Here is a 24,646-nt window from a genome sequence, read left to right on the forward strand (position 1 = left end):
TTTTTTCCAAAAAAATGCCTAAGTTAATCAAATAAAAACAATTATTCTCATGTCAACAGGCACACAATCTTTATAAACTGAATAATCAATTATTTCAGAAAAAAACAGTCATTGTGTACTCTTAACACAGTATTACTTATTAATGTTCAGGTATTTGCTCATAAAATGCTTCAGTATTATTGTTTTAATTATTGTGATGTTTATCAGACTTTATTTTTCTTAAGGTAACTTACTCCTTTTGTAATATTATTTGAATTGCTAGTCACATACTCTTGGAAAAATGGGATCGTATTAAGTAGAGGTTAATTATATTGAATGTTATTGTTTGACAGGTGATAAAGATGTTTACAGTTTGTACTGTTTCTTCTTATTTGCAATAACTACTTGTTGACTAGTCATTTAAATTGGTTTAGTTATATATTTTGAAATGTCATTGTCATTATTGGAAGTTACAACTTATTAAAATGTTAAAATTTCCAGTGTTTGTTTAATTCAGATTTTCATTAATACTGTAAAGAATACATGTTATGTATAATGTACTGCACAGAAATTATACATTAAGCTAGGGCCCGGGCCCTTCGCCCCCGACAGGGACATTTCACCTCAGACCCATGCATCTAAATGAAAATTTAAAGGAATATATTGTGATATTTGCTAGCCAAAGTATTTTTTTCTGTTTTGAATCTCTTAAAAATACAGGTGTCTTAAAGCTCAGAAGAAGCGATTTTTTTGTTTCAAATAAGCTAAATTGCAGGTGCTTCCGGGGGCCTCTGGCTCCCTGGACCCCTGTCCAGGGTGTGCCCTGAACCCGCCGTGGGCCCTATCGGCACCCAGATTTTATTTTCAGGATTTCAAATTTGGGACAATTGACACCCCTGAGAGTTGATGTAACCTGCGGACTTAACAATTCACATTAATATCCTCTATTTTAACTGAGGAAAATCATGTAACATATGTGCCCAAAATCGCTCAGAAGCAACGACTTGGCACCTTTATTTAAAAAAAATTTCAGGGGCCATGCCCCCGGACCCCCCTAGCAGGTTCGCCTCCTCAAATAACTCAAAAGCCTGCTACAAAGAATCCTAATGAAAACCCTGTCCTTATTTAGTAAAGAAATACAAAACATGGTAATTTTGAACTTAAGATGTTTCTGGAATACCACCCCAGAGTATTATGCAGACGCTGACATTTGGTGAGAAGTAAAGCTCAAGGCATTTGGCAATAGAAGAGTTCATTATGTTCAATTGCTTACAATTGTGGAGTGATTGCTATCAAAGTGAAAGCTTAGACACATTGCTACATCTGCATACAATCTGCATGTATGATATGTGATTTATGTCGTAAGATGCTCCATGGCAGTTCCTAAATTACATGCATCAAGAAATATTTCTTACAGAGGTCAATTCCTTTCAAGCCCTTCAGACACTGGATAAACTATTTTACTGAAATACACCAATGTATATTGAAAATGAAATACAGCAGCAAATTTAACATTTAATCGCAGGCAAAATAAGAAATGATTGATCATGGTTGTAAGACATCTTGAACATTTAGCACACCATGTAGTTAAGTACCTGCACAATATTTCCTGTCCATGCTATCAAAAATCGTGACTCAATGTGTTTTATTCAGCAGTCAATTCAAACACTTTCCATAATCCTTATCCAATATGAGCCATCCAACCAAAGCCATGCATCTAGCTGTGACTCACAGCAAGCCAAAATCCAAAGCATGACCAAACACAACATAAACCATGTCATGGGCATGTATGGAGCCAGCCCCACAAAACCCTTTATGTCTTATAAACTCAACAGCTGACCAGCTTTAAAATCTGTAACCCCTTCTAATCAACCTACACAGAAGGGGCAAGTATATGCGTTCACCTGTAATGTTGAGCCTTGTTCTAAATAAACTGGGCAAAATGCATGTGCTTAAAGCCCCATCCCAGATTAGCCTGTTCAGTCCGTGTCCTGCACTTTCCCCTTGTATATACGCCTGTTCAGTCCGTGTCCTGCACTTTCCCCTTGTATATACATTTTTGTTTACAGGAAGAATCTTAGTGAAATTAAGTTTTGGCGGAAAGTATCCTCCCTGATGAGCCTGTGTGGACTGACTAGGCTAATCTAAGATAGCACCTAAGGCACATGCATTAAGACCAGTTTTCCAAAAACTCAGAAAAGCAGAGAGTGTCGTCCCAAATTAGCCTGTGTGGACTGCGTTAAGCCCAGTTTTTTCAAAACTTAACTCCGATGGGTTCACCACTTGCCGCGCTTGCTCCAGTCCTTGGGCTGCCAGTGCAGGCACTTGGGGTCGATCCTGATCTTCCTCTTGGACATGGCCTTGTAGTGGGACTTGAGAAGCTCCCTGGACAGCACGATGATGTACTGGCCCTTGTAGTAGTTGATCAGGTTCAGGTGCTGCAGCGTGGAGATCACGTCCTCCTTCTTGATGGACGTCAGCTCTGAGATCTCACTGCAGGACACAGAATGGAATTGTTAGGGGGATAGAAAAGGATTTCCCAGACCCTTGATCTGGGAACATGGGGCTTATTGCATGAGCGTAATGCTGTTATGGTATTTTTTATTAAAAGGACGTCTCTTCTTAGCAATTCCAGTTTGTATGGAAAGGGTCCTACCTGGTAAGCCTGTACAGATTGCACAGGCTAATCTGGGATGGCCCTTTACCCACTACATAAAGCCCAGTTTTCCCAGAAAGCCCCCCAATTATCTCTTTGTAGCTGGATCCCTTTCTTCTACAGCCATGTGCAGTGTTTGCATAAACATAGTCTATTTCGAGACAAACAAATTGCCATTTTTTTAGAAACCAGGAAATGTTTGACAAAGTTTGAAAAAGAGACATAGGACTAGAAGTCAAGATGAATTATGACTATACAGTCCAGAAATATTCGCCAATTGTACTTTGGACTTTCAAGTGTTACCTTGATCTTTACACTACGGGAATATGTTAAAAGCGACATCATATACTAATGTTTGACATTTGTGGTCAGCTTTCAGATACTTCATAACGAAATAGTTGTCTGTCACTGCCACAAGTATGTGTACTAAGAGCTTAGAACAAATTAACCATGTAGTTTCCCTATACTTGCCCTCGTCAACTGGCTGACATTATCGGAGCCTCGCTCTGGCATAACGGGTAATGTATGTGTATAAAAGGTCCTCCCAGATTTGCCTGTGCAGTTCACTGCAGGGACTATACTATCTGCCTAGACTAGATTTTCTCTAAGAAGACTTCCTTTAAACAAAAATACCATACTTGTGGAAAGTGTTGTCCCTGATAAGCATATGCTGACTGCACAGGCTTATCTTGGATCACTCTTACAGCACATGCATTAAGACCAGATTTCTCAAAGCAAGCCTTGTGTTACAGCAATTTTGTAAAATACAACATATGCTCGCTCCAAAAAACAACAACAGGCAAATATCTTCCATTTGCCGGGATCATGCTCATAAGCTGCGCTAAGTTATATATACAGATATATGGCAATTATACTTGAATGTGAGTTGTGGTTTGTCATTATGCATACTTGATTGTAATTATTGGTTTCTCACTATGCATACTTGATTGTGATGAGTGGTTTCTCACTATGCATACTTGATTGTGACGAGTTGTTTCTCACTACGCATACTTGATTGTGATGAGTAGTTTCTCACTATGCATACTAGATTGTGATGAGTGGTTTCTCACTATGCATACTTGATTGTGATGAGTGGTTTCTCACTACGCATACTTGATTGTGATGAGTGGTTTCTCACTACGCATACTTGATTGTAATGAGTAGTTTCTCACTACGCATACTTGATTGTGATGAGTGGTTTCTCACTATGCATACTTGATTGTGATGAGTGGTTTCTCACTATGCATACTTGATTATGATGAGTGGTTTCTCACTATGCATACTAGATTGTGATGAGTGGTTTCTCACTATGCATACTAGATTGTGATGAGTGGTTTCTCACTATGCATACTTGATTGTAATGAGTAGTTTCTCACTATGCATACTTGATTGTGATGAGTGGTTTCTCACTATGCATACTTGATTGTAATGAGTAGTTTCTCACTATGCATACTTGATTGTGATGAGTGGTTTCTCACTATGCATACTTGATTGTGATGAGTGGTTTCTCACTATGCATACTTGATTGTGATGAGTGGTTTCTCACTATGCATTCTTGATTATGATGAGTGGTTTCTCACTATGCATACTAGATTGTGATGAGTGGTTTCTCACTATGCATACTAGATTGTGATGAGTGGTTTCTCACTATGCATACTTGATTGTAATGAGTAGTTTCTCACTATGCATACTTGATTGTGATGAGTGGTTTCTCACTATGCATACTAGATTGTGATGAGTGGTTTCTCACTATGCATACTAGATTGTGATGAGTGGTTTCTCACTATGCATACTAGATTGTGATGAGTGGTTTCTCACTACGCATACTTGATTGTGATGAGTGGTTTCTCACTACGCATACTTGATTGTGATGAGTGGTTTCTCACTATGCATACTTGATTATGATGAGTGGTTTCTCACTATGCATACTAGATTGTGATGAGTGGTTTCTCACTACGCATACTTGATTGTGATGAGTGGTTTCTCATTGCCCTCCTCAGGCTTCAGTCCCAGCAGGATCTCTGTGATGGTCTGGGACCAGTAGCTGCGGTACGACAGCAGGCCCAGATCTGATAGGGGTTTCTCTGGTGAGCCCGTCTTAGCTTCCACTTTGGACAGCTCATAACCTAGGTTACAGAAAATACTTATCAATGTCTGGTTTTTATTGGTTGTACATGAGCTGTACTCTGGAAAAATGGGCCTTAATGCATCTGCCAACAGTGTTGTCCCAGATCAGCCTGTGCACTTTGCACAGGCTATTCAGGTACCACACATAAAAGCAAACAGTTTCGTACCTGATAAGCATGTGTGGACTGCTAATCTGCACATATTAAGCTGGGATGATACTAAACGCAAATGCATTAAACCCCTTTTTCCAAGAGCAAGGTTCATATTTATGTGAACAAAGCATATAAATGTGGGTGTTATTATTAATTTATCAATGACATAAAGTAGGTTTGCTTAAGATTAATCAATCTCAGTTGCAATAATACAAGCATCAAAGTTAGAGCCATTGGGTTTGTTGTACAAGTTTCTTTCATTATCTGTAGTATTGCCATAAAACTTTTTAATATGACTTTTAAACATTTTATGATAATAGATCTTTACAGTATCGTCCTTACTGAATTCTATTAGCAGTTTCCCAAATCCTTTCTTCTGATAGGGGGGCAGTGTGAGGATACATGCCACATTGTAGTCTTCTGATGATTCCTTCTCCTGCAGGATACACACCACCATATTCAGTGCTTTGAACAATATGACTGAGGCCAACGATAAAAAACTTTGATTTCCATTGCGTATCTTGCAAATGAGATTGTCCACACTAGAAAGTTTTGTTTTTTCTGTTTTTTGTAATTGATCTTTTAGTCAATAAATTAACTGTATTGGCCGTACAACCAACTATAAGTGGCCATATAGACATTAAATTGTCTCATTGGTCATATGTCAAAACGTGCAGACTTGAAAATGCACTTAGGGTTTAAAAAAAAAACAATTTTCCTCCCTACCCACCGATTACCAGCAACCTTGGGTAGGCAGGGCAATCAAACAATTTTTAAAGCGTGGCCTGAGGAGCAACACATCTTAACAATTTAATTAAATCTTTTGAAATCAAGTGCCATTTCATTAAATTAAACAGATTTGGACTGTGCACTGTGAAAAGGGGGTTAAAGGAATGTGTGTAAAGTTTTGTCCCAGATTTGCCTGTGCAGTCCAGTCTGCACAGGCTAATCAGGGCCGCCACTTTCCACTGTTTTATTTTTCGTTTCATGAGAGTCTCTTCTTAGCAAAAATCCAGTTAAGACGTAAAGTGTTATCCCTGATTAGCCTGTGCCGACTGCAAAGGCAAATCTGGGACAAAACTTTACACACATGTAATAACCCCCTTTTCACAGAGCACGGCTCATTTGCTGTGTTTCCAGAATGTACAGAAAAGGCAAATAAGTGCAATATTATTGTATATTACTTTTGAACTAAACTTTCTATGGCAATACCAGGGATATATGTTTTTTTATAGTTGGTCATAATACATCTTCCTTATAATCTTGCTGAAACCTGTAAACAGGTCAGTGAACTCATTCTAAACAAACTATGGTTTATCCTAAAATATATGTTCATGTAAATGATGTTAATAAAGTATAGATGCAACTTCATGGCACTTTGATACCATGATATAATATCCATAAATTTTTTATAAAACCCAGCAATTATCTAGGTCTGGATATCTCTAAACTATAACAACACTACTACGGTACCCCAATCCATTTATTTTCCAATAACACAGGTAGGAACTTCACTGGGCCTCTTAAAGTTTTGATGACATTGTCTGTGGCCTAAAAGATGTATGCATCCCCACCCACGCACCTTGGAGAAGTATCCCACAATGTGGTATCCCTTGTTGTCCCCACCCACCTTGGAGAAGTATCCCACAATGTGGTATCCCTTGTTGTCCCCACCCACCCACCTTGGAGAAGTATCCCACAATGTGGTATCCTTTGTTGTCCCCACGCACCTTGGAGAAGTATCCCACAATGTGGTATCCCTTGTTGTCCCCACGCACCTTGGAGAAGTATCCCACAATGTGGTATCCCTTGTTGTCCCCACCCACCTTGGAGAAGTATCCCACAATGTGGTATCCCTTGTTTTCCCCACCCACCTTGAAGAAGTATCCCACAATGTGGTATCTTTTGTTGTCCCCACCCACCCACCTTGGAGAAGTATCCCACAATGTGGTATCTCTTGTCCCCACCTACCCACCTTGAAGAATATCCCACAATGTGGTATCCCTTGTTGTATCCACCCACCCACCTTTGGGATGTATCCCACAATGTGGTATCTCTTGTTGTCCCACCCACCCACCTTGGAGAATTATTCCACAATGTGGTATCCCTAGTTGTCCCACCCACCCACCTTAGAGAAGTATCCCACAATGTGGTATCCCTAGTTGTCCCACCCACCCACCTTGGAGAATTATCCCACAATGTGGTATCCCTAGTTGTCCCACCCACCCACCTTAGAGAAGTATCCCACAATGTGGTATCCCTAGTTGTCCCACCCACCCACCTTAGAGAAGTATCCCACAATGTGGTATCCCTTGTTGTCCATCTCACAGCACACATAGAATAGGAAAGGGTCTGTGTCGTAGTAGAGGGTCTTGTGGTCAAGGAACAATTTGGCCAGCAAACACAGGTTCTGAGCATAATTCTGCAAGTATTTATAAACTTTCAGAAACATCTATCTTAAAGTTAGATTGTTTTAAAACATTTTAGCAAAAGAGGATAATGCATTTTTTCCAAGTAACATTGTATATCTCAAAATGTATAAATTATAAACTTTTGAAAAAAACCCATAACTTATATCTCTAAAACCAGTTACATACAAAACATAATCAAACAGGACACCTGCGCTACAAGTTGATTTCCCCTCTTGACAGAGATGTTTCTTTACATAACATACCTTATTTTTTCGTCCATCTATTTCAAATATTGATATATTAGCTTTTCTGTATATTTCATTCCCAGGTGGATGTCTAAGTAAACATTTAGCCTAAAACAGAACAAAATAACATAGACAAGACTACATCGACAATGGGAATCTGTAACTGACAACTCCAGACAAATGTATTTGTAGGGGCATAATTTTTATAACCAGCCATTATGTTAACTCTTTCTCGCTCAAAAGCAAAGTGAAAAAGGCTATATGCATCCAGCATAAAACCATAACAGCCTGTGAGTCACTTGCAGTCTTTTCAGGTTTTATGCTGTTTCCTGCTTATCAGTATCCTAGGGTACGAAATGAAGGCTTTAAAACTTGAGCCTGGTAAGAAAGGTCTTAAATGTAATTTGAATTTCTAAGGGAGTACAAAGGCTTTTATGTGCGTATCTGAGTGGTAAAGGGCTTAATCTGGTGAATAAACCCAATTGCAAATGCAACAAGAGATTCAATAATGTTTATAGTTGGGACAGTGAACCTTTCATATTTCTCTAAAGACTTTTATGGAATCCTGATTTGGGCAAATGCAATATCACATGAAATGACCCGCGTCATGCAAAAATGGGTCTTATGCAAAATGCTGCCATTGTAGCTCCAGACCAGCCTACTGATCTGATCAGTCTGGACAGGAGCTACCCTGTCTGGTTATGAGACCACATTATGAGCAGTCTGGACAGGAGCTACCCTGTCTGGTTATGAGACCACAGTCTGGACAGGAGCTACCCTGTCTGGTTATGAGACCACATTACAGTCTGGACAGGAGCTACCCTGTCTGGTTATGAGACTGAGCAGTCTGGACAGGAGCTACCCTGTCTGGTTATGAGACCACATTACTGAGCAGTCTGGACAGGAGCTACCCTGTCTGGTTATGAGACTGAGCAGTCTGGACAGGAGCTACCCTGTCTGGTTATGAGACTGAGCAGTCTGGACAGGAGCTACCCTGTCTGGTTATGAGACTGAGCAGTCTGGACAGGAGCTACCCTGTCTGGTTATGAGACCACATTACAGTCTGGACAGGAGCTACCCTGTCTGGTTATGAGACCACATTACAGTCTGGACAGGAGCTACCCTGTCTGGTTATGAGACCACATTACTGAGCAGTCTGGACAGGAGCTACCCTGTCTGGTAAAGAGACCACATTACAGTCTGGACAGGAGCTACCCTGTCTGGTTATGAGACCACAGTCTGGACAGGAGCTAACCTGTCAGGTTATGAGACCACATTACTGAGCAGTCTGGACAGGAGCTACCCTGTCTGGTTATGAGACTGAGCAGTCTGGACAGGAGCTACCCTGTCTGGTTATGAGACTGATCAGTCTGGACAGGAGCTACCCTGTCTGGTTATGAGACTGAGCAGTCTGGACAGGAGCTACCCTGTCTGGTTATGAGACCACATTACAGTCTGGACAGGAGCTACCCTGTCTGGTTATGAGACCACATTACAGTCTGGACAGGAGCTACCCTGTCTGGTTATGAGACTGAGCAGTCTGGACAGGAGCTACCCTGTCTGGTTATGAGACTGAGCAGTCTGGACAGGAGCTACCCTGTCTGGTTATGAGACCACAGTCTGGACAGGAGCTACCCTGTCTGGTTATGAGACTGAGCAGTCTGGACAGGAGCTACCCTGTCTGGTTATGAGACTGAGCAGTCTGGACAGGAGCTACCCTGTCTGGTTATGAGACCACATTACAGTCTGGACAGGAGCTACCCTGTCTGGTTATGAGACCACATTACAGTCTGGACAGGAGCTACCCTGTCTGGTTATGAGACCACATTACAGTCTGGACAGGAGCTACCCTGTCTGGTTATGAGACTGAGCAGTCTGGACAGGAGCAACCCTGTCTGGTTATGAGACTGAGCAGTCTGGACAGGAGCTACCCTGTCTGGTTATGAGACTGAGCAGTCTGGACAGGAGCTACCCTGTCTGGTTATGAGACCACATTACAGTCTGGACAGAAGCTACCCTGTCTGGTTATGAGACTGAGCAGTCTGGACAGGAGCTACCCTGTCTGGTTATGAGACTGAGCAGTCTGGACAGGAGCTACCCTGTCTGGTTATGAGACCACATTACTGAGCAGTCTGGACAGGAGCTACCCTGTCTGGTTATGCGACTGAGCAGTCTGGACAGGAGCTACCCTGTCTGGTTATGAGACCACATTATCTTGCGAGCAGTCTGGACAGGAGCTACCCTGTCTGGTTATGAGACCACATTATCTTGCGAGCAGTCTGGACAGGAGCTACCCTGTCTGGTTATGAGACCACAGTCTGGACAGGAGCTACCCTGTCTGGTTATGAGACCAGATTACATTGCATGACTTAATAGCAGACAAGGTAGCTCCTGACAAGGCTTTAATCAATGGCAGCATGTGGCATAAAACACTTTTTTTGCATGAAGCTGCTCAAATGTTACAATATAAATTTGTCACTCTTTCTCAATTAAATAAATTATTTTTAAGTACATGTAGACTGTGTATAATAAAATAAAATAAACAAGTATCATACTTACTAAATGTCTTTCTAAGCATTTGTTACTTTTCACGTATTTTAAGCAGTATTCACAGATGTAAACTATAGGGACGGATGTCAACTCCTGAAAAAAATGCAAATATTACAGTCTGTAACATGTGACCTTAAGATATTTGTATATCCTTCATATACTTTTGAACAACATATCTTTTTACCATTTTTTTTATTTACACAATATCCCCTCACAAATAACAACCACATCATAATTACATAGTATGTATGAGTATTTTCATTTGTTTATCTTTAAACATAAGATTTATATCATGAAAAGATTTAGGACTCTTCCAAGTTTCAGCTATATATCATTAAACATATTTGAAAAAAAAAAACATAAAATATTTTGTGGCTACACTATGCATTTGACAAGTTGAAGCACATTTAGTTTTGCTGCTTTCAATGTCTCACTCAGTGTACTGCAAACCTATGTCCCCTACCTGTGGATAAGGTGAGAAGTACCAGGGCCGTATGCGGTAGGTTCCAAGTTCTATGAGCTCCACATTCTTCATGCGGGTGATTGCGTCGTCATGGTGAGCCACCATGCTGCCTGTCTGGCGTGGCGCAGAGGGCAGGGCAGTCCCATCCAGGTTTAAATCTTGCTGAAAATGTCATTGCGGAAATTAACCTCTTTCTTGGAAAACCAGGCTTAATGAGTGTGCGTAAAGTATTGTCCTCGATTAGCCGGTGCAGTCTTAACAAGCGAATCAGGGTCAACACTTTCAGCTTTTATAAAAAAAAAATTATAGGAAAATCCAGTTAAGGGGGAAAGAGTCGTCACTGATTAGCCTGTGCAGACTGCACAGGCTAATTTGGGACGATACTTAACCAGCATGCATAATGTCTGGTATTACCAGAGTGTGGCTCAAATGCATTGTTTGACAACTGGGCTTGCTTCTAGCGGCATTTTTTTCCTATCTTTGTGAAGCAGTTTTGGCATCCTCATTTTGTGAAAATAAAAGATTTGCAAATTTTTTTTTTTAAATTGTGAAAAAATGGGTCGCAAACTGTTGAAAACTGTGAAAAAAGGAGAGACAAACTTTTTAAAATTGTGAAAATGTGAGTCGATAACTTCTAAAAGTTAAGAAAAAATGCTTTCCTGTATGGTGAAAAAAATGTATAAAGTTTGGTCCTGGATGAGCCTGTACAGTCTGCACAGTCTTATCTGGCATGGCACTCTTCACCTGAGTGGATTTGTGTTTAAGGTTTGTTTCCTTGAAACAGAAAATGCCATCAAAGCGTAAAGTGTCATACGGATGAGTGACCTAGCGTACCCTATACACAAACACTAAGCCCATTTTATAGCTCAGATATTATTAATCCAATAAACAAGATGCTGCATTCAATAAACCCATATGCCCTGAGTGGAAGCCTTGTCAGTTATAAACATTTGACCCATCTGAATTAACCCTTTCCTCCATTAGAAGCAAAGTGACAATGGCTTTTGCAACCAGCATAAAACCAGAACAGCTGGCAAGTAACTTGCAGTCTGTTCAGGTTTTATGCTGTTTGCTGCTCATCAGTATCTAAGGGTTGGAAATGAAGCCTTTAAAACTTGAATTGAGTTAGAAAGGTATTTAATTAAATGTGACTTTCTTAGGGACTATAAATGTGTCAAAATACGAATTAAAGTGGTAAAGAGTAAAAGTCTAAAAGTAGGTCGATTTCAAGGCCAAAATGAATGAAAAGTGTTCAAAGGTATCATCCATGCAAGTATCAATTGTTTGTAGCAAGAGGTATTGATGTGAGACGAAACTTGTCATCCATGCAAGTATCAATTGTTTGTAGCAAGAGGTATTGATGTGAGACAAAACTTGTCATCCATGCAAGTATCAACTGTTTGTAGCAAGAGGTATTGATGTGAGACAAAACTTGTCATCCATGCAAGTATCAACTGTTTGTAGCAAGAGGTATTGATGTGAGACAAAACTTGTCATCCATGCAAGTATCAACTGTTTGTAGCAAGAGGTATTGATGTGAGACGAAACTTGTCATTCTGGGTTAACCAACAATTTGGACATTCTGAATAAGTCTTAGTCCACAAGTAGCTCAAGGTCAGGTTGTGTGCGTATATTGACAGTGTCAAAAAGACAATATAAACACACCCACTTCAGCTGACCTCAAGAGACAGACCGACAGATGGAGAGACACAAAAACGAACAGACAGGCCAACACATATTTGACTCATGGCAACTTTAAATGCTGATGGCATAAAAACGAGATGGAATTTAATTTTTATGCAGTAAGTGTAGTTATACCATATTTATTTAAGCATGAGTGCAACAAAAAGTTAAGGTTTAAAGAACCACTTTTGAATTTGTTTCCGAGAAAAAACTGTCTTTTGGTAGTTCTTAATTTATTCAAAGTTTCAACTTTTATTGGCAATCCGGCATGCTGCCTTTGTCCAAATACATATACAAACAAGAGATGTGTTTGTAAGAAACACAATGCCCCCTATTGCGTCGCTTTGAAGCCATAAATTTGACCTTTGACCTTGAAGGATGACCTTGACCTTTCACCACTCAAAATGTGCAGCTCCATGAGATACACATGCATGCCAAATATCAAGTTGCTATCTTCAATATTGCAAAAGTTATTGCAAAACTTTAACCTTTGTTAAAGTTTTGTGACACACACATACAATGACTGACTGACTGACACAATGACAGACAGACAGACAGACAGACAGACAGACAGGCCAAAAACAACATACCCCCAATTTTTCGATCCAGGGGCATAAAAAAATATGGCCAAGTCAGGGAGTCAGACAATTTAACATATTTACTGATAAACAGACATATGAGAATCAATAAATGTTTGCATAATAACAAATAATGTGTATGACTATATTGTACAGTTTTGTGAGTAAACAGCCATTATAAAAGCAGCAACAGTTTTAATTTAAAAAAATGAGTTAAAAAAACTTCTACCAAAAATTGTGTTATGTTATTTTAGTTTTACAACATTTTTGCAAGACATCATGATTTATTAAGAACAACTCTGAATAAGAATATAACACTGGACAACATGGCTGAAGGGCACACATCATAATTATCATTACACCATTACAACAATAAATGCCATGACATAACAAAATCATACTTTTCTGGCTTTTACTTGTTTATTTTTCATGCTTCAAAAGATTTTTTTCTTAAAAAAAAAAGAGTAGTGAAATGCATCCCATAATTTAGTAATGCTTAAAACATGATAAATGTACATCAGTTTATAAGAATTAATGATGGCATAAACAGAAATAAACACAACTAGAGCTTTGTCACTGAGGTGACGAATACCCCCACCACCACATTGACACAGAATATTTTGCATGTTGTCTTCAAAAAAAACAGCGGACACCATGCTCAATGTTAAAGACGCACTAAATGACCCCGTGACCTAGTTTTTTATCCGGCATGACCCATCTTCGAAATTGACCTAGCCATTATCTAGATACAACTGCTGACCAAGTTTCGTGAAGCTCGGATGAAAACTACTTGCATTAGAGAGTGAACACCATGCTCAATGTTTAAAACGCACTAAGTGACCCCGTGACCTAGTTTTTGATCCGGCATCACCCATATTCGAACTTGACCTAGCCATCATCTAGATACAACTTCTGACCAAGGTTGGTGAAGCTCGGATGAAAACTACTTGAATTAAAGAGCGGACACCATGCTCAATGTTTAAAACGCACTAAGTGACCCCGTGACCTAGTTTTTGATCCGGCATGACCCATATTCGAACTTGACCTAGACATCATCTAGATACCACATCTGACCAAGTTTGGTGAAGATCGATGAAAACAACTTGAATAAGAGAGCGGACACTGAATACGGACCGACAGACAGACAAGCTCAATCCTATATACCCCCCTAAACTTCGTTTTGTGGGGGTATAAATATCCCTATTTGTTGTTTGCTAGCTTACTTACAAGAGAGCCGACATGTGGTATAGAGGGGGTTCCCGATCTGCTGCCACGCTCATCCTGAAAACACCAGAAAAGACCTTCAACATCTAACAGAAATGATCCTTGTTCTGGGAAAACTGGGTTTAAGGCATGCGCATTGTGTCATCGCACATTAGCCTGTGTAGTCCGCACTGGCTAATCCAGCACAACACTTTCCGTCTAAACTGGATTTTCACTAAGAAGAGACCTCGTTTAAACGAAGAATACCATAATTGCAGAAAAAGTCGTGCCTGATAAGCCTGTGAGGAGTGCACAGGCCAATCTGGGATGACGCTTTACGCACATGCATTAAGCCCCATTTTCACAGCGTGCTGCTCAAATGTAGACACAGTGAGGTGTGATAAGGATCCCTTATGGGCCATGCTGCTGTATAAACAAAAAGCAAACACGGTTGTTAAATGACCAATGGGTGAGATTCAATTGAAGCAATGAAGCTGTTCTAAATGTCAGCATTTCCACATCAATATTTTACTTGTAAATAAGCAGTACTTGCATTGAAAAGATCTTATTGACCTTCTTTTCACTTGCTAAATTTGAAATCAGTCAGAAAAACATTTCAACGTTTCAGCCAGAAGTGAAAACTACTGTATGTCACTTAACGAAATATTAGCCAGGTACAAAAGATTCAGTCTAAAGACTAAAGAAGCTTCATTAAACAATGTCAGAGTTAGTAATCTAACAGAGATGATGGTTTTCACAGAAGAACGTGTGGCAATGGAACGCCCAGGCACTGAAGGCATTAGGACTTACCGCAATGCTAAATGAATGTGGCGTGGCCGGTAAAGACACAGTTAGGACTTACCGCAATGCTAAATGAATGTGGCGTGGCCGGTAAAGACACAGGATCAACAATCTGTAATGCAAGCAGACAGGTGCATTGAACACATGCAAGCACTGACAAGCACCAGGCCAGGACCCTGGCAGACAGGTGCACTGAACACATGCAAGCACTGACAAGCACCAGGCCAGGACCCTGGCAGACAGGTGCACTGAACACATGCAAGCACTGACAAGCACCAGGCCAGGACCCTGGCAGACAGGTGCACTGAACACATGCAAGCACTGACAAGCACCAGGCCAGGACCCTGGCAGACAGGTGCACTGAACACATGCAAGCACTGACAAGCACCAGGCCAGGACCCTGGCAGACAGGTGCACTGAACACATGCAAGCACTGACAAGCACCAGGCCAGGACCCTGGCAGACAGGTGCACTGAACACATGCAAGCACTGACAAGCACCAGGCCAGGACCCTGGCAGACAGGTGCACTGGACACATGCAAGCACTGACAAGCACCAGGCCAGGACCCTGGCAGACAGGTGCATTGAACACATGCAAGCACTGACAAGCACCAGGCCAGGACCCTGGCAGACAGGTGCACTGAACACATGCAAGCACTGACAAGCACCAGGCCAGGACCCTGGCATGCAACACACAGCCTTAATCTGTGAAAACTGGGCTAAATGCATGTGCGTAAAGTGACATCCCAAATTTGACTTTGAAGTCAGCACAGGCTAATTAGGGAGAAAACTTTTACATTTTAAGTTTTTTTTCTCTTAGGGAAAACCATTTAAAGAGGAGAGTGTCGTCCTAGGCTAATCTGGGACAGCACTTAATGTACATGTACATGCATAAAACACACTTTTCCCAGAAGGCTTTATTGTACAACACTTCAACAAGGCAAATACATGTACTAACCCAATAAAACAAGCAGTCTCCACAAGAGAATATCTGATCTCTGACAAAGACTAACTTCATGATTTGAATATTGGTCTTCGTAGCAACATTTTGAAAGTCAGGTATCTTATTGCAAGATTGATGATTTGGATTGGTAAGAAGTTTTGTGTTTGGGCCAGTTTAGACATTAGAAGACAAGTAATTCATGACAAGTAATGGATGAAAAACTGTCCCCTATAATGTCATTCATTCAACAAAACTCATTACAGACTTCAAGCAAATTTTTAAGCATATATATTCTGTGTCCTTATGAGAATATTGGCATAAAAGCAGCCATATTAAAATCCTGAAATTACTGGTATGGCAAGAACCACATGTGTGTTCTTTCAGAAACAACTGCCAATTCTGACTTAAATGTGATGCAGTTTGTGTTAACCTTTGTTCAACAATAACAGTTAAATGACAGACAGCTAAGTTTAAAAAGTAGAATAAAAGGGTTAAAAATAATCTCAAAAGCAAGCAACTGTGAATAATACCAAATTTAATTACCGGGAAAAAAAGGGGTTTGCATGTGTGTGAAGTGCATGAAGATTAGATTGTGCAGTCCGCACAGGCTAACCAGGACGACATTTTCAGCCTACACTAGGTTTACTCTAAAAAGTAAAAAGAGACTTCCTTTGAACAAAAAAAACGTAAACAGCGGATAATGCTGTACCTGATTAGCCTGTGCAAACTGCACAGGCATATATGGGACAACACTTTCCGCAAATGCATTAGGCCCAGTTTTTCATGAGTGCAGCTATATTATCGTAATGCAATGGTTGAAAGCAATCGCATAGATTACGTATATTACTAATTTTGCTATTCTTTGGTGTTTTATATGTGCATTCCTAACATAGCAAACATTTCTTCAATAATTTATCAGGAGAAGACCATAGGTTGAGATGAGGATGCTGAGCTGTCTTAAGGTCTTATCTTTCAATTCATTGGAAATCTTTTCCTGAGAATAAACAAGCAAACCTTGGCTCCAATTAAATGTTGTGCCTTTGAAAACCTATCCAGGTTGCTGACTTTGCTAAGATTGTTACATGTAAGACTCAAATGGACCATGCTCTAAAAATAGTATTTTGCACATTTTTACCATGACCCGAGTGTTAACTAAAGCTGATAAATATATATAATATATGTCAATTAAATATCTCATAACTTAAATAATATGTTTTCTAGCATAAGCATAGCAGTAAAGGTTAGTATGCGTAACATATTCCAAAGTCCTCTATACATAAAAACATATTATTATTATGTTCTATATATAAATACACATATATATAAATCTATAGGTTTTACTAAAGCTACATATAAAGTCATATTATTTAAAATAAATATTCAAAGATATTTTGTGGAGAAAAATACATGTAAATGCTCGCTTTTGTAATCTTTCTTACACTGCACAATAACCTATCAAAGTTATGTAAAAAGTATGTAAATATATAACTCCTTTGAACAATTCAATTTATAACAGTTGTAGTCTTGCAATGTGCCAATAGAAGCCTTTTTATTGATATTACGCATAACAAGTGCTCCAGCAAGGATTTGAAAAGGGCAGGGGGGCTTTTTTTTTCAAAAGGGCACTTTTGACAGGCAGTATTTTGTCAAAAGGGCACTTTCGACGCGCAGTATTTTGTGAAAAGGGCACGTTCGAGTGCGCGGGTGTTTCTGGAATGCTACCTATTGCATGTTAATTTATATGTTATAAATAATTGTATTCTTCCCATTATTATTAAACCATTCAAATATAATGTCTACAATGAGGATTAAACTAATTACAATGTAATAAGAGATTTTTGAATTATCATATGTAAAAAAACGGGTGGGGGGGGGGGGGGCAGGGCGGAGGTTCGGGAGGGCAGGGCGCGGCACCCTTCGATTTAGGCCTTGCTGGAGCACTGCGCATAACCATCCTTTCTGCATATTTATGACAGTGGAATGACTGTGAAATAAATGTGCAACAGAGATTTTACAAACAACATACAGTGGAAACCCGATGGCTTGAACTTGTGGGGACAACAAAAGTTCGAGCCATCCAGAATTTGAGCCACCCGATTTCTAATATACTTTTGACTACTAACATGAATCTGTTATTGATTTTCATCTCCAGTTGAAGAGTATTCATAATGCCTACACTCCATACTACTTTCTGCTTTTCAATTTATAAGAACCAAACATATACATGTACTTAATATTTGTATTAATCAATATTTTAAAACAAATTTTTTAAGTAAAATTCATTTTAATTATTAAATACTTACCTGCTATCTCATTGCTTTATCCTTTCCAAGGGGAATTAACTCATCCGCAATTTTATCTGGGAATCGGCCACCTCAATACCGTAATACAGGCCAGGTTAAACATAGTGCAATGCAACCTAGGCAAAAATCGGTAACCAACCCTCAATATTCTTATACAATATATTTACAAAAATATTTATCGAATAGCGGGGTGGGAGGTGGGACTTACCGATAGCAGGTAAGTATTTAATAATTAAAATGAATTTTACTTAAAAAATTAGTTTTAATGTCATAAATACTGACCCGCTATCTCATTGCTGATTTGCAGCTGCGGTGGGAAGGTTCGTATATATTTTCCCATCACAGAAGAACCCATAAACAGGGTCAGGGGTGGCGAAATCAAATGTCCGAGTTGCCCGAGTCGTACATTTGCTTGTCTGGGCAACTGATTTTTTTCAATTAAGTTGTCTGTGGACAACAAGTTTGTTAAAAGTCGGGTCCAGGTATACAAAAAAATACATTGTATTAAAGCCGTAATTAAGTTTTACAAAACCGGATGTTGACATGCGATTACATTGTCAGTGCTATTTGCGGAGCAATCAAGCTAAAATACGGGCACTCTCCTGCGCAGTTATCTCCCTTATTCTATAAGAGACCAGGAGCATGCCGCATATTAAACATTCGGCCCGACTGTTAGACAGTGTACAGACTGGTTTCTTTATTTTTACAATCAGACGGAAATAAAAAGTATCAAAGTAAGATAATCAAAACACGGTCTACCTTGTTATTTAAGACGACTTTAATGGTAAAAATGGAACATTTAGTTTTTTTTAAGCTTCAACAACGGAGCAGAAACCCGAAGCTTTGAGCAGTCCACCTCCCAAAAAAACTAAGAAAGATTATGATAAAAAATATGATCTAACTATACGCACCAGAACTTTTCAAGAAACTTGGCTCACAGATTTTCAATGGTTACCAGTTGATGATAATCAAATTGCTACCAGTAGCGGCGCAGAGCCTCAGTCTGATGAGGTCGACATATTGGATTAGTTTAATTCGTTAAGATTACGATGTACTTATGTTCAACACATGTTTTAACACTAGCTTTTCAAGATTAGAAGTTTTAGAAAGTCTTTATATTGTTTATAATATACTGCTATAATGAATGTACTATTGAAATACAACTATAAACAAAACTAGCAAATCATACTCATTTTGGTATATTCCACATTGTTTTACATTAATCAATAAATGCGTTTATAATTTATATAAACATTAACGGACAAGTGTAGTTCAGCAACGGACAAGTTAAATTTCCTAAATGGTTGTCCGTGGACTAGTATAGTTTTTTGAGATTTCGCCACCCCTGAGGGTTATCAGCTAATGATAGCAAAACCCAAAACAAGGGTTATCAGGTAATCTTCGTTAAAACGGTATTAATTATGACTTCACGGACAAAGTAAATATGTCGTAAAGAAGACATTACCGTTAGTGAAACCACAACAAGACCAAACATATACAAATTGTATTGTTGGCACTTCAGAAAACAAAGATAAAAAGATGAAAAAGGTAGTCGGATTCCTCCAAAAAACAGCTTAGAGCACGTCAGAAAGTAGGGTGTGATTAATATATGCCCACAAAACAGACAGAGCTCTTAATTCATGCGGTCAGATCCTTAAAAGGATTGAATCCTTAGATAGAGATAAGAGTAACCTTCCTTAGTCAAGGTCTAACCCCGAGAAATAGAAGCCGCAGAAACATCCCCCCCCCTTTTTAGGGAAATGAAGAGTGTCTTATGAGAACCTCGAATGGACTAACAACGCTGAGATAGAACTTCAAAGCCCCAATTGGCCATAGAAGTTTATCTTAATCTTTATGTCTACCAGTTTAAGAAAAACTTGGAAACTTGAAGATTTTTAGAAGCCATATAGGGGACTTGATATTAAGCAAGGAATCCTGGCTGACACAACAAAGTGAAGACGACATTAGATCCAACTGGTAATGGTCGTATTCAACAGAAAAAGCATGAATTTCACTTCTCCTTATGGTAAAAGCCAAAATAAGAAGGAAAACCGTCTTAAAACTATATTGGAACTGTTAATAAGCCTGATGAAAAAGGTTCATAGGAAGCTCATTAAGCAACCCAATAACACAAGCCAAAACCGCTTAAGAAGGTAAAGGAACAGAAAACATAGTGTTGACGTTCCATAGCTTGGATCAGTTCCAAAATAGGTAAGACAGCACAGAGTTGTAATGACTTACACAAAACAATTTATACTAAAGCATAATCTCTATCCTTTGATGGAGAGGAGAACAAATTTCTTATCATCAAAGAAAAAGATGAGAAAAACCTCTATGCATCTAGCAGAGTGATTAAGGTAATAACTATGCTCTCCAATACCCAGTCAAAAAAGAATTTCGATAGAACCTTTATACAGTTCTGATGGAATTATCCTTGCACAAGTAACAAGGATTGAAACTATAACAGAAAAACGTTCTTCTGTAGAGCTTACTAATTAATGGCCAGATATGTAGTGGCACATGTTTGGATCAGTAAAAATATGTCTCTCTGAGATATGATATTTGACCTGTGAAGAAGTTTCCTGAAAATAATTGTACAGAAGACTTAAAAAAGGTCGTAGAACCATAATCCCATGGTTCATTAGGTAGATTCCATGAAATTATGGCAAAAACTCGGTTATTCCAAAAACTCACCAAGAAGGCAAGATATTTACAGTTTATGTCAAATGTATAACAATGGCACACCCTGCTGGATCGATTTCTGTGAACTGCAATATTGACGTTGTTCAGCATTTATACTGTGATCTATGATCGCATAACACTCATTACTAGCGTTAGATGAGAAACAACGTTCTTCAATTTACTTTGAATCTACATCTACGCAATTTGCAAAAACAAACAATAAAAAAAAATCTGCCGCGCATGCGCAATCACGTTTCATTTGAACACAACGGAAAAATAATTCGACAGAAAGAACTGCAAGTCAAAACGTCCAACAGGGCGTTTAGACGACCTGGTATGTGTAAAACGATAGAGAAAATTTGATGTTCTTGCAAAGAACGAATAAGTTCCTGGTTTCCAGATACAAGGAGTGACAATATGATCACCTCCGTGTCTGGAAGTAAACCACAACCGATGTGTGTTAGTTGAAACCATCACAAAGGAGTCGTGAAAATGTGTTGTATATGAAAAACAGCTAAAAAGAATGCTCGCTTTTCAAGATGTAGATGTGCAGGTGATATTTATTAGGATACCACATAATTGGGAAAATCAGGATAAGTTGTTCTATGTGATCGTCCCTAACCTTCCCTGCTCACATCTGTATAAGATGTAAGGTAGGTTGTGGTAGAATAAACTATATTCTTGCCAAGATAATCTTCTAGTCTAGACACCACTGAATAGTGGAAAATAATGACAACAAGATGGAAATCTGTGTCATTGAAAAATCCCGAGATTAATACAATAAACTTTAAAATAAAGCTGAAACGGACGTAAGAAAAGACGTCTCAGCAGAAAGACCTGTGACCGGACCGGTAAATACTGACCGGTGACCGAAACCATTAGTCAAGGATGGGTGGGGAAAGAAATACGGCAAGCCGAACTTTCCCACTCCCAACACTTGAAAATTGGTAGAATAGGAAAGTGTTTAACACTTATAAGTTTATGACCTATCTACAGTATATAGCCTCTTTCTTGAACCAATAAAAGGCGCCATTAAAATTCTAGAGAATAAAGGTAGTGTAGTCATTGCTTTGCGAAGTACGGAAATATGATTGAAAGTGGTACCTCAGGAATCGGAGGTGTGGTGGCAGAAAAAGGTGAAAGTGTCCATTGTAGTAGTAGTAGAGAAATGAACACCTAATACCTAAGCCTAAAAGTTAAACAAACTAGTATTCGTATAAAAATACGGTTCAGTGACTGCAACATGTGTGGATGCCATAAGGGAACCAACACACATGGAATGGAGACAGGATATTCCGAAAAGGAATAAAATGGAGATCGTTGATATGACCAGTAGGTACATTAACGCCTACGTGAGGAGTGGCGACGTCCCATATACCTGCGATGCCGAAATATTGTTTGGCTACACTGGAAATAATGTCTCCTACAAAAGTTTCTCCGTGAGCGTTGACGTGATCGCTTACAAGTGTATCGACGTCGAGAAATGCTCAATAAAGGAGAGGTGTGTTTGATGACTATCCTGTGGGCTCAATGAAGGAGAAGCGTGTCCGATGTCTATCCTTATCTATGGTGACAGTTCATTGACAATGAGTCCTTCAACAAAGAAGAAGAAGAATAGTCCAATGATGATGAAAGATTTCTTCTTCTGACCGATGACCGGACCGATGCACGGTGACAAGTGATGACCAGTGACCATACCGGTGATGAACGGTGACCGGACCGGTGATGACCGTTGACCGGACCGTGAATAAACAGTGACTAGACCGGGCCGATGACCGGAGCGGCCGGTCAGACGTCGATCAATGCAGAGCCAAAGGTCCGTGATCAAGGTCCTAGGATACGTTCCAGTCATATCATGACCAGTGTTGTCACTGGATGATGACCAAAGTATGGCGGATGCCATATGGTCAGCCATTGGTCGATGTCCGTGACCAATGCCCTCAGGCAAAGACCGGCATATGGGGACGCCCTATGGTCTTATGTTGACCGACTGTTTAACTTAATAAGCTCAGTTCGGTCGCTATCTTGCCTGGTACCCGGTGACTGATGCTGCAACTTGTCACCCATGGTCTGGGAAGTCACCGGGTATTTATCCACTCTTGTTTCTGCGACCATCATGTAGTCGATTATATGAAAAACAAGAGCAAAACATATTCAACCATAAACTGGTCACAGACCAGATTATCATACAGCACATAAAATCATTATTTTCCCATAATGAAAATTATAATAATACTGCCGTAGATCATAAATTAAACAAAAGTTTAATTCAAAACAGATGAAAAATAAAATGACGATCAATTCGATTGTCATACGGAACGTTAAAATCATTATTGCACACAATGATAAATAATAAACAATCTGTCAATAGAAGAACACGCTTTGCACGATCTCGTAACACATTAGAAGAACATGCTTTGCACGTTCTCGCAATGTATTAAAAGAACACGTTTTGCACGAGCTCGTTCGCTCCTGAAAACACCCAGCATGGTAGAAATAAACCATTGTTCAATAAAAGCAAGCATGGCTTACCTTTACAAATGAAACAAAAATCCTTCAAATCCACATAAATTAATCCGAATGAGAAATAAAAAGATAAATAACACAATTTATCTATTCAAAATCCCAATCAACCAAGTGAAATAAAGCGAAAAACAATTTTCAATTCAGAGCCGTAAAAGACACTTATTCACCTGGTCGATCCGGAAAGAATATTGAGGGTTGGTTACCGATTTTTGCCTAGGTTGCATTGCACTATGTTTAACCTGGCCTGTATTACGGTATTGAGGTGGCCGATTCCCAGTTTAAAATCTGGATGAGTTAATTCCCCTTGGAAAGGATAAAGCAATGAGATAGCAGGTCAGTATTTATGACATTAAAACAGTTACACATTCAATTAAACAAATATTATACAAAAAATGTATATTATATAAGCCTAGCAGGAAGCAACGCAGCGGTTTCGGCCATAATTACAGCATACACAAAAAAGCTACAGATTTTATATAAATGTCATCTTTTACTCAAATCAATTAACAATTGAGTCAATGACATGTTTGCAGCCTGTGTGACATCAATTGTGGCATGCCTTTAATCAAATGCTCCACATCAATTAACAGCTTTATGTGATCCAAAGCAAGTACGAGCCAAACGAATAAAAGAACGTGTGAAAATTGTGACTGGGACTGTGAAAACAGTTCGAGCCATCCGATAATTTGACCCTTGCGATTTCGAGCCTTCTGACATAAATTTATATGAATTAATAGCAATAACAAGAGATGTGTTTGTCAGAAACACAATGCCCCCTAATGCGCCGCTTTGAATTTTTTTTTACCTTTGACCTTGAAGGACGACCTTGACCTTTCACCACTCAAAATGTGCAGCTCCATGAGATACACATGCATGCCAAATATCAAGTTGCTACGTTCAATATTGCAAAGGTTATGAAGAAGGTTAAAGTTTTGGGACACACACACGGACACATACAATGACAGACAGGCCAAAAACAATATACCCCCGATCTTTCGATCCAGGGTCAAAGGGGCATACAAAATTGGTGCTTGGAGGAGAGGTTGAGCCAACCTAAAATTCGAGCCAAGCGAGTTCGAGCCATCGGGTTTCAACTGTATACTAAATATACAATTTCTTTAAAACCTAAAAAGAGTCTTTCATAGTTAGCATGCCAAAGTGTAACTGATGAATATTTCAAATATAAATAAATGTTGTTATTATAAAATCATATTACTTTGCCACATAAACAAGTTAAACCAGTCAATCCCAGTTGATTCATGAAACATAAACGTTTATTACAAAAGGAAGTGTTCAGTAAAATCAAGTAACACATTGGAAAATTTGCTCTTTCAAACAAAGCAA

General features: G+C 39.2%; 1 protein-coding gene across 2 annotated transcripts in view; it reads right to left on the reverse strand.

The window, feature by feature from the left end:
• Nucleotides 1–2,071: 2,071 nt before the first annotated feature.
• The window catches only part of LOC127871300 (histone acetyltransferase KAT5-like), a 30,587-nt gene continuing 8,012 nt past the window's right edge, over nucleotides 2,072–24,646 (reverse strand). The window contains exons 6-14 of one of the 2 annotated variants that reach the window (XM_052414076.1): nucleotides 14,910–14,960; nucleotides 14,072–14,125; nucleotides 10,584–10,745; nucleotides 10,130–10,213; nucleotides 7,589–7,678; nucleotides 7,196–7,336; nucleotides 5,257–5,350; nucleotides 4,599–4,761; nucleotides 2,072–2,472 (exon numbers count right to left, since the gene is read on the reverse strand). In XM_052414076.1, the coding sequence (XP_052270036.1) occupies nucleotides 2,256–2,472; nucleotides 4,599–4,761; nucleotides 5,257–5,350; nucleotides 7,196–7,336; nucleotides 7,589–7,678; nucleotides 10,130–10,213; nucleotides 10,584–10,745; nucleotides 14,072–14,125; nucleotides 14,910–14,960 (1,056 nt within the window). In that variant the 3' untranslated portion in view covers nucleotides 2,072–2,255. The remainder of the gene's footprint in view (nucleotides 2,473–4,598; nucleotides 4,762–5,256; nucleotides 5,351–7,195; nucleotides 7,337–7,588; nucleotides 7,679–10,129; nucleotides 10,214–10,583; nucleotides 10,746–14,071; nucleotides 14,126–14,909; nucleotides 14,961–24,646) is intronic. The other variant, XM_052414077.1, reaches the window with a different exon arrangement.

This window comes from Dreissena polymorpha, chromosome 3, assembly GCF_020536995.1.
Source record: "Dreissena polymorpha isolate Duluth1 chromosome 3, UMN_Dpol_1.0, whole genome shotgun sequence".
Taxonomy (NCBI): domain Eukaryota; kingdom Metazoa; phylum Mollusca; class Bivalvia; order Myida; family Dreissenidae; genus Dreissena; species Dreissena polymorpha.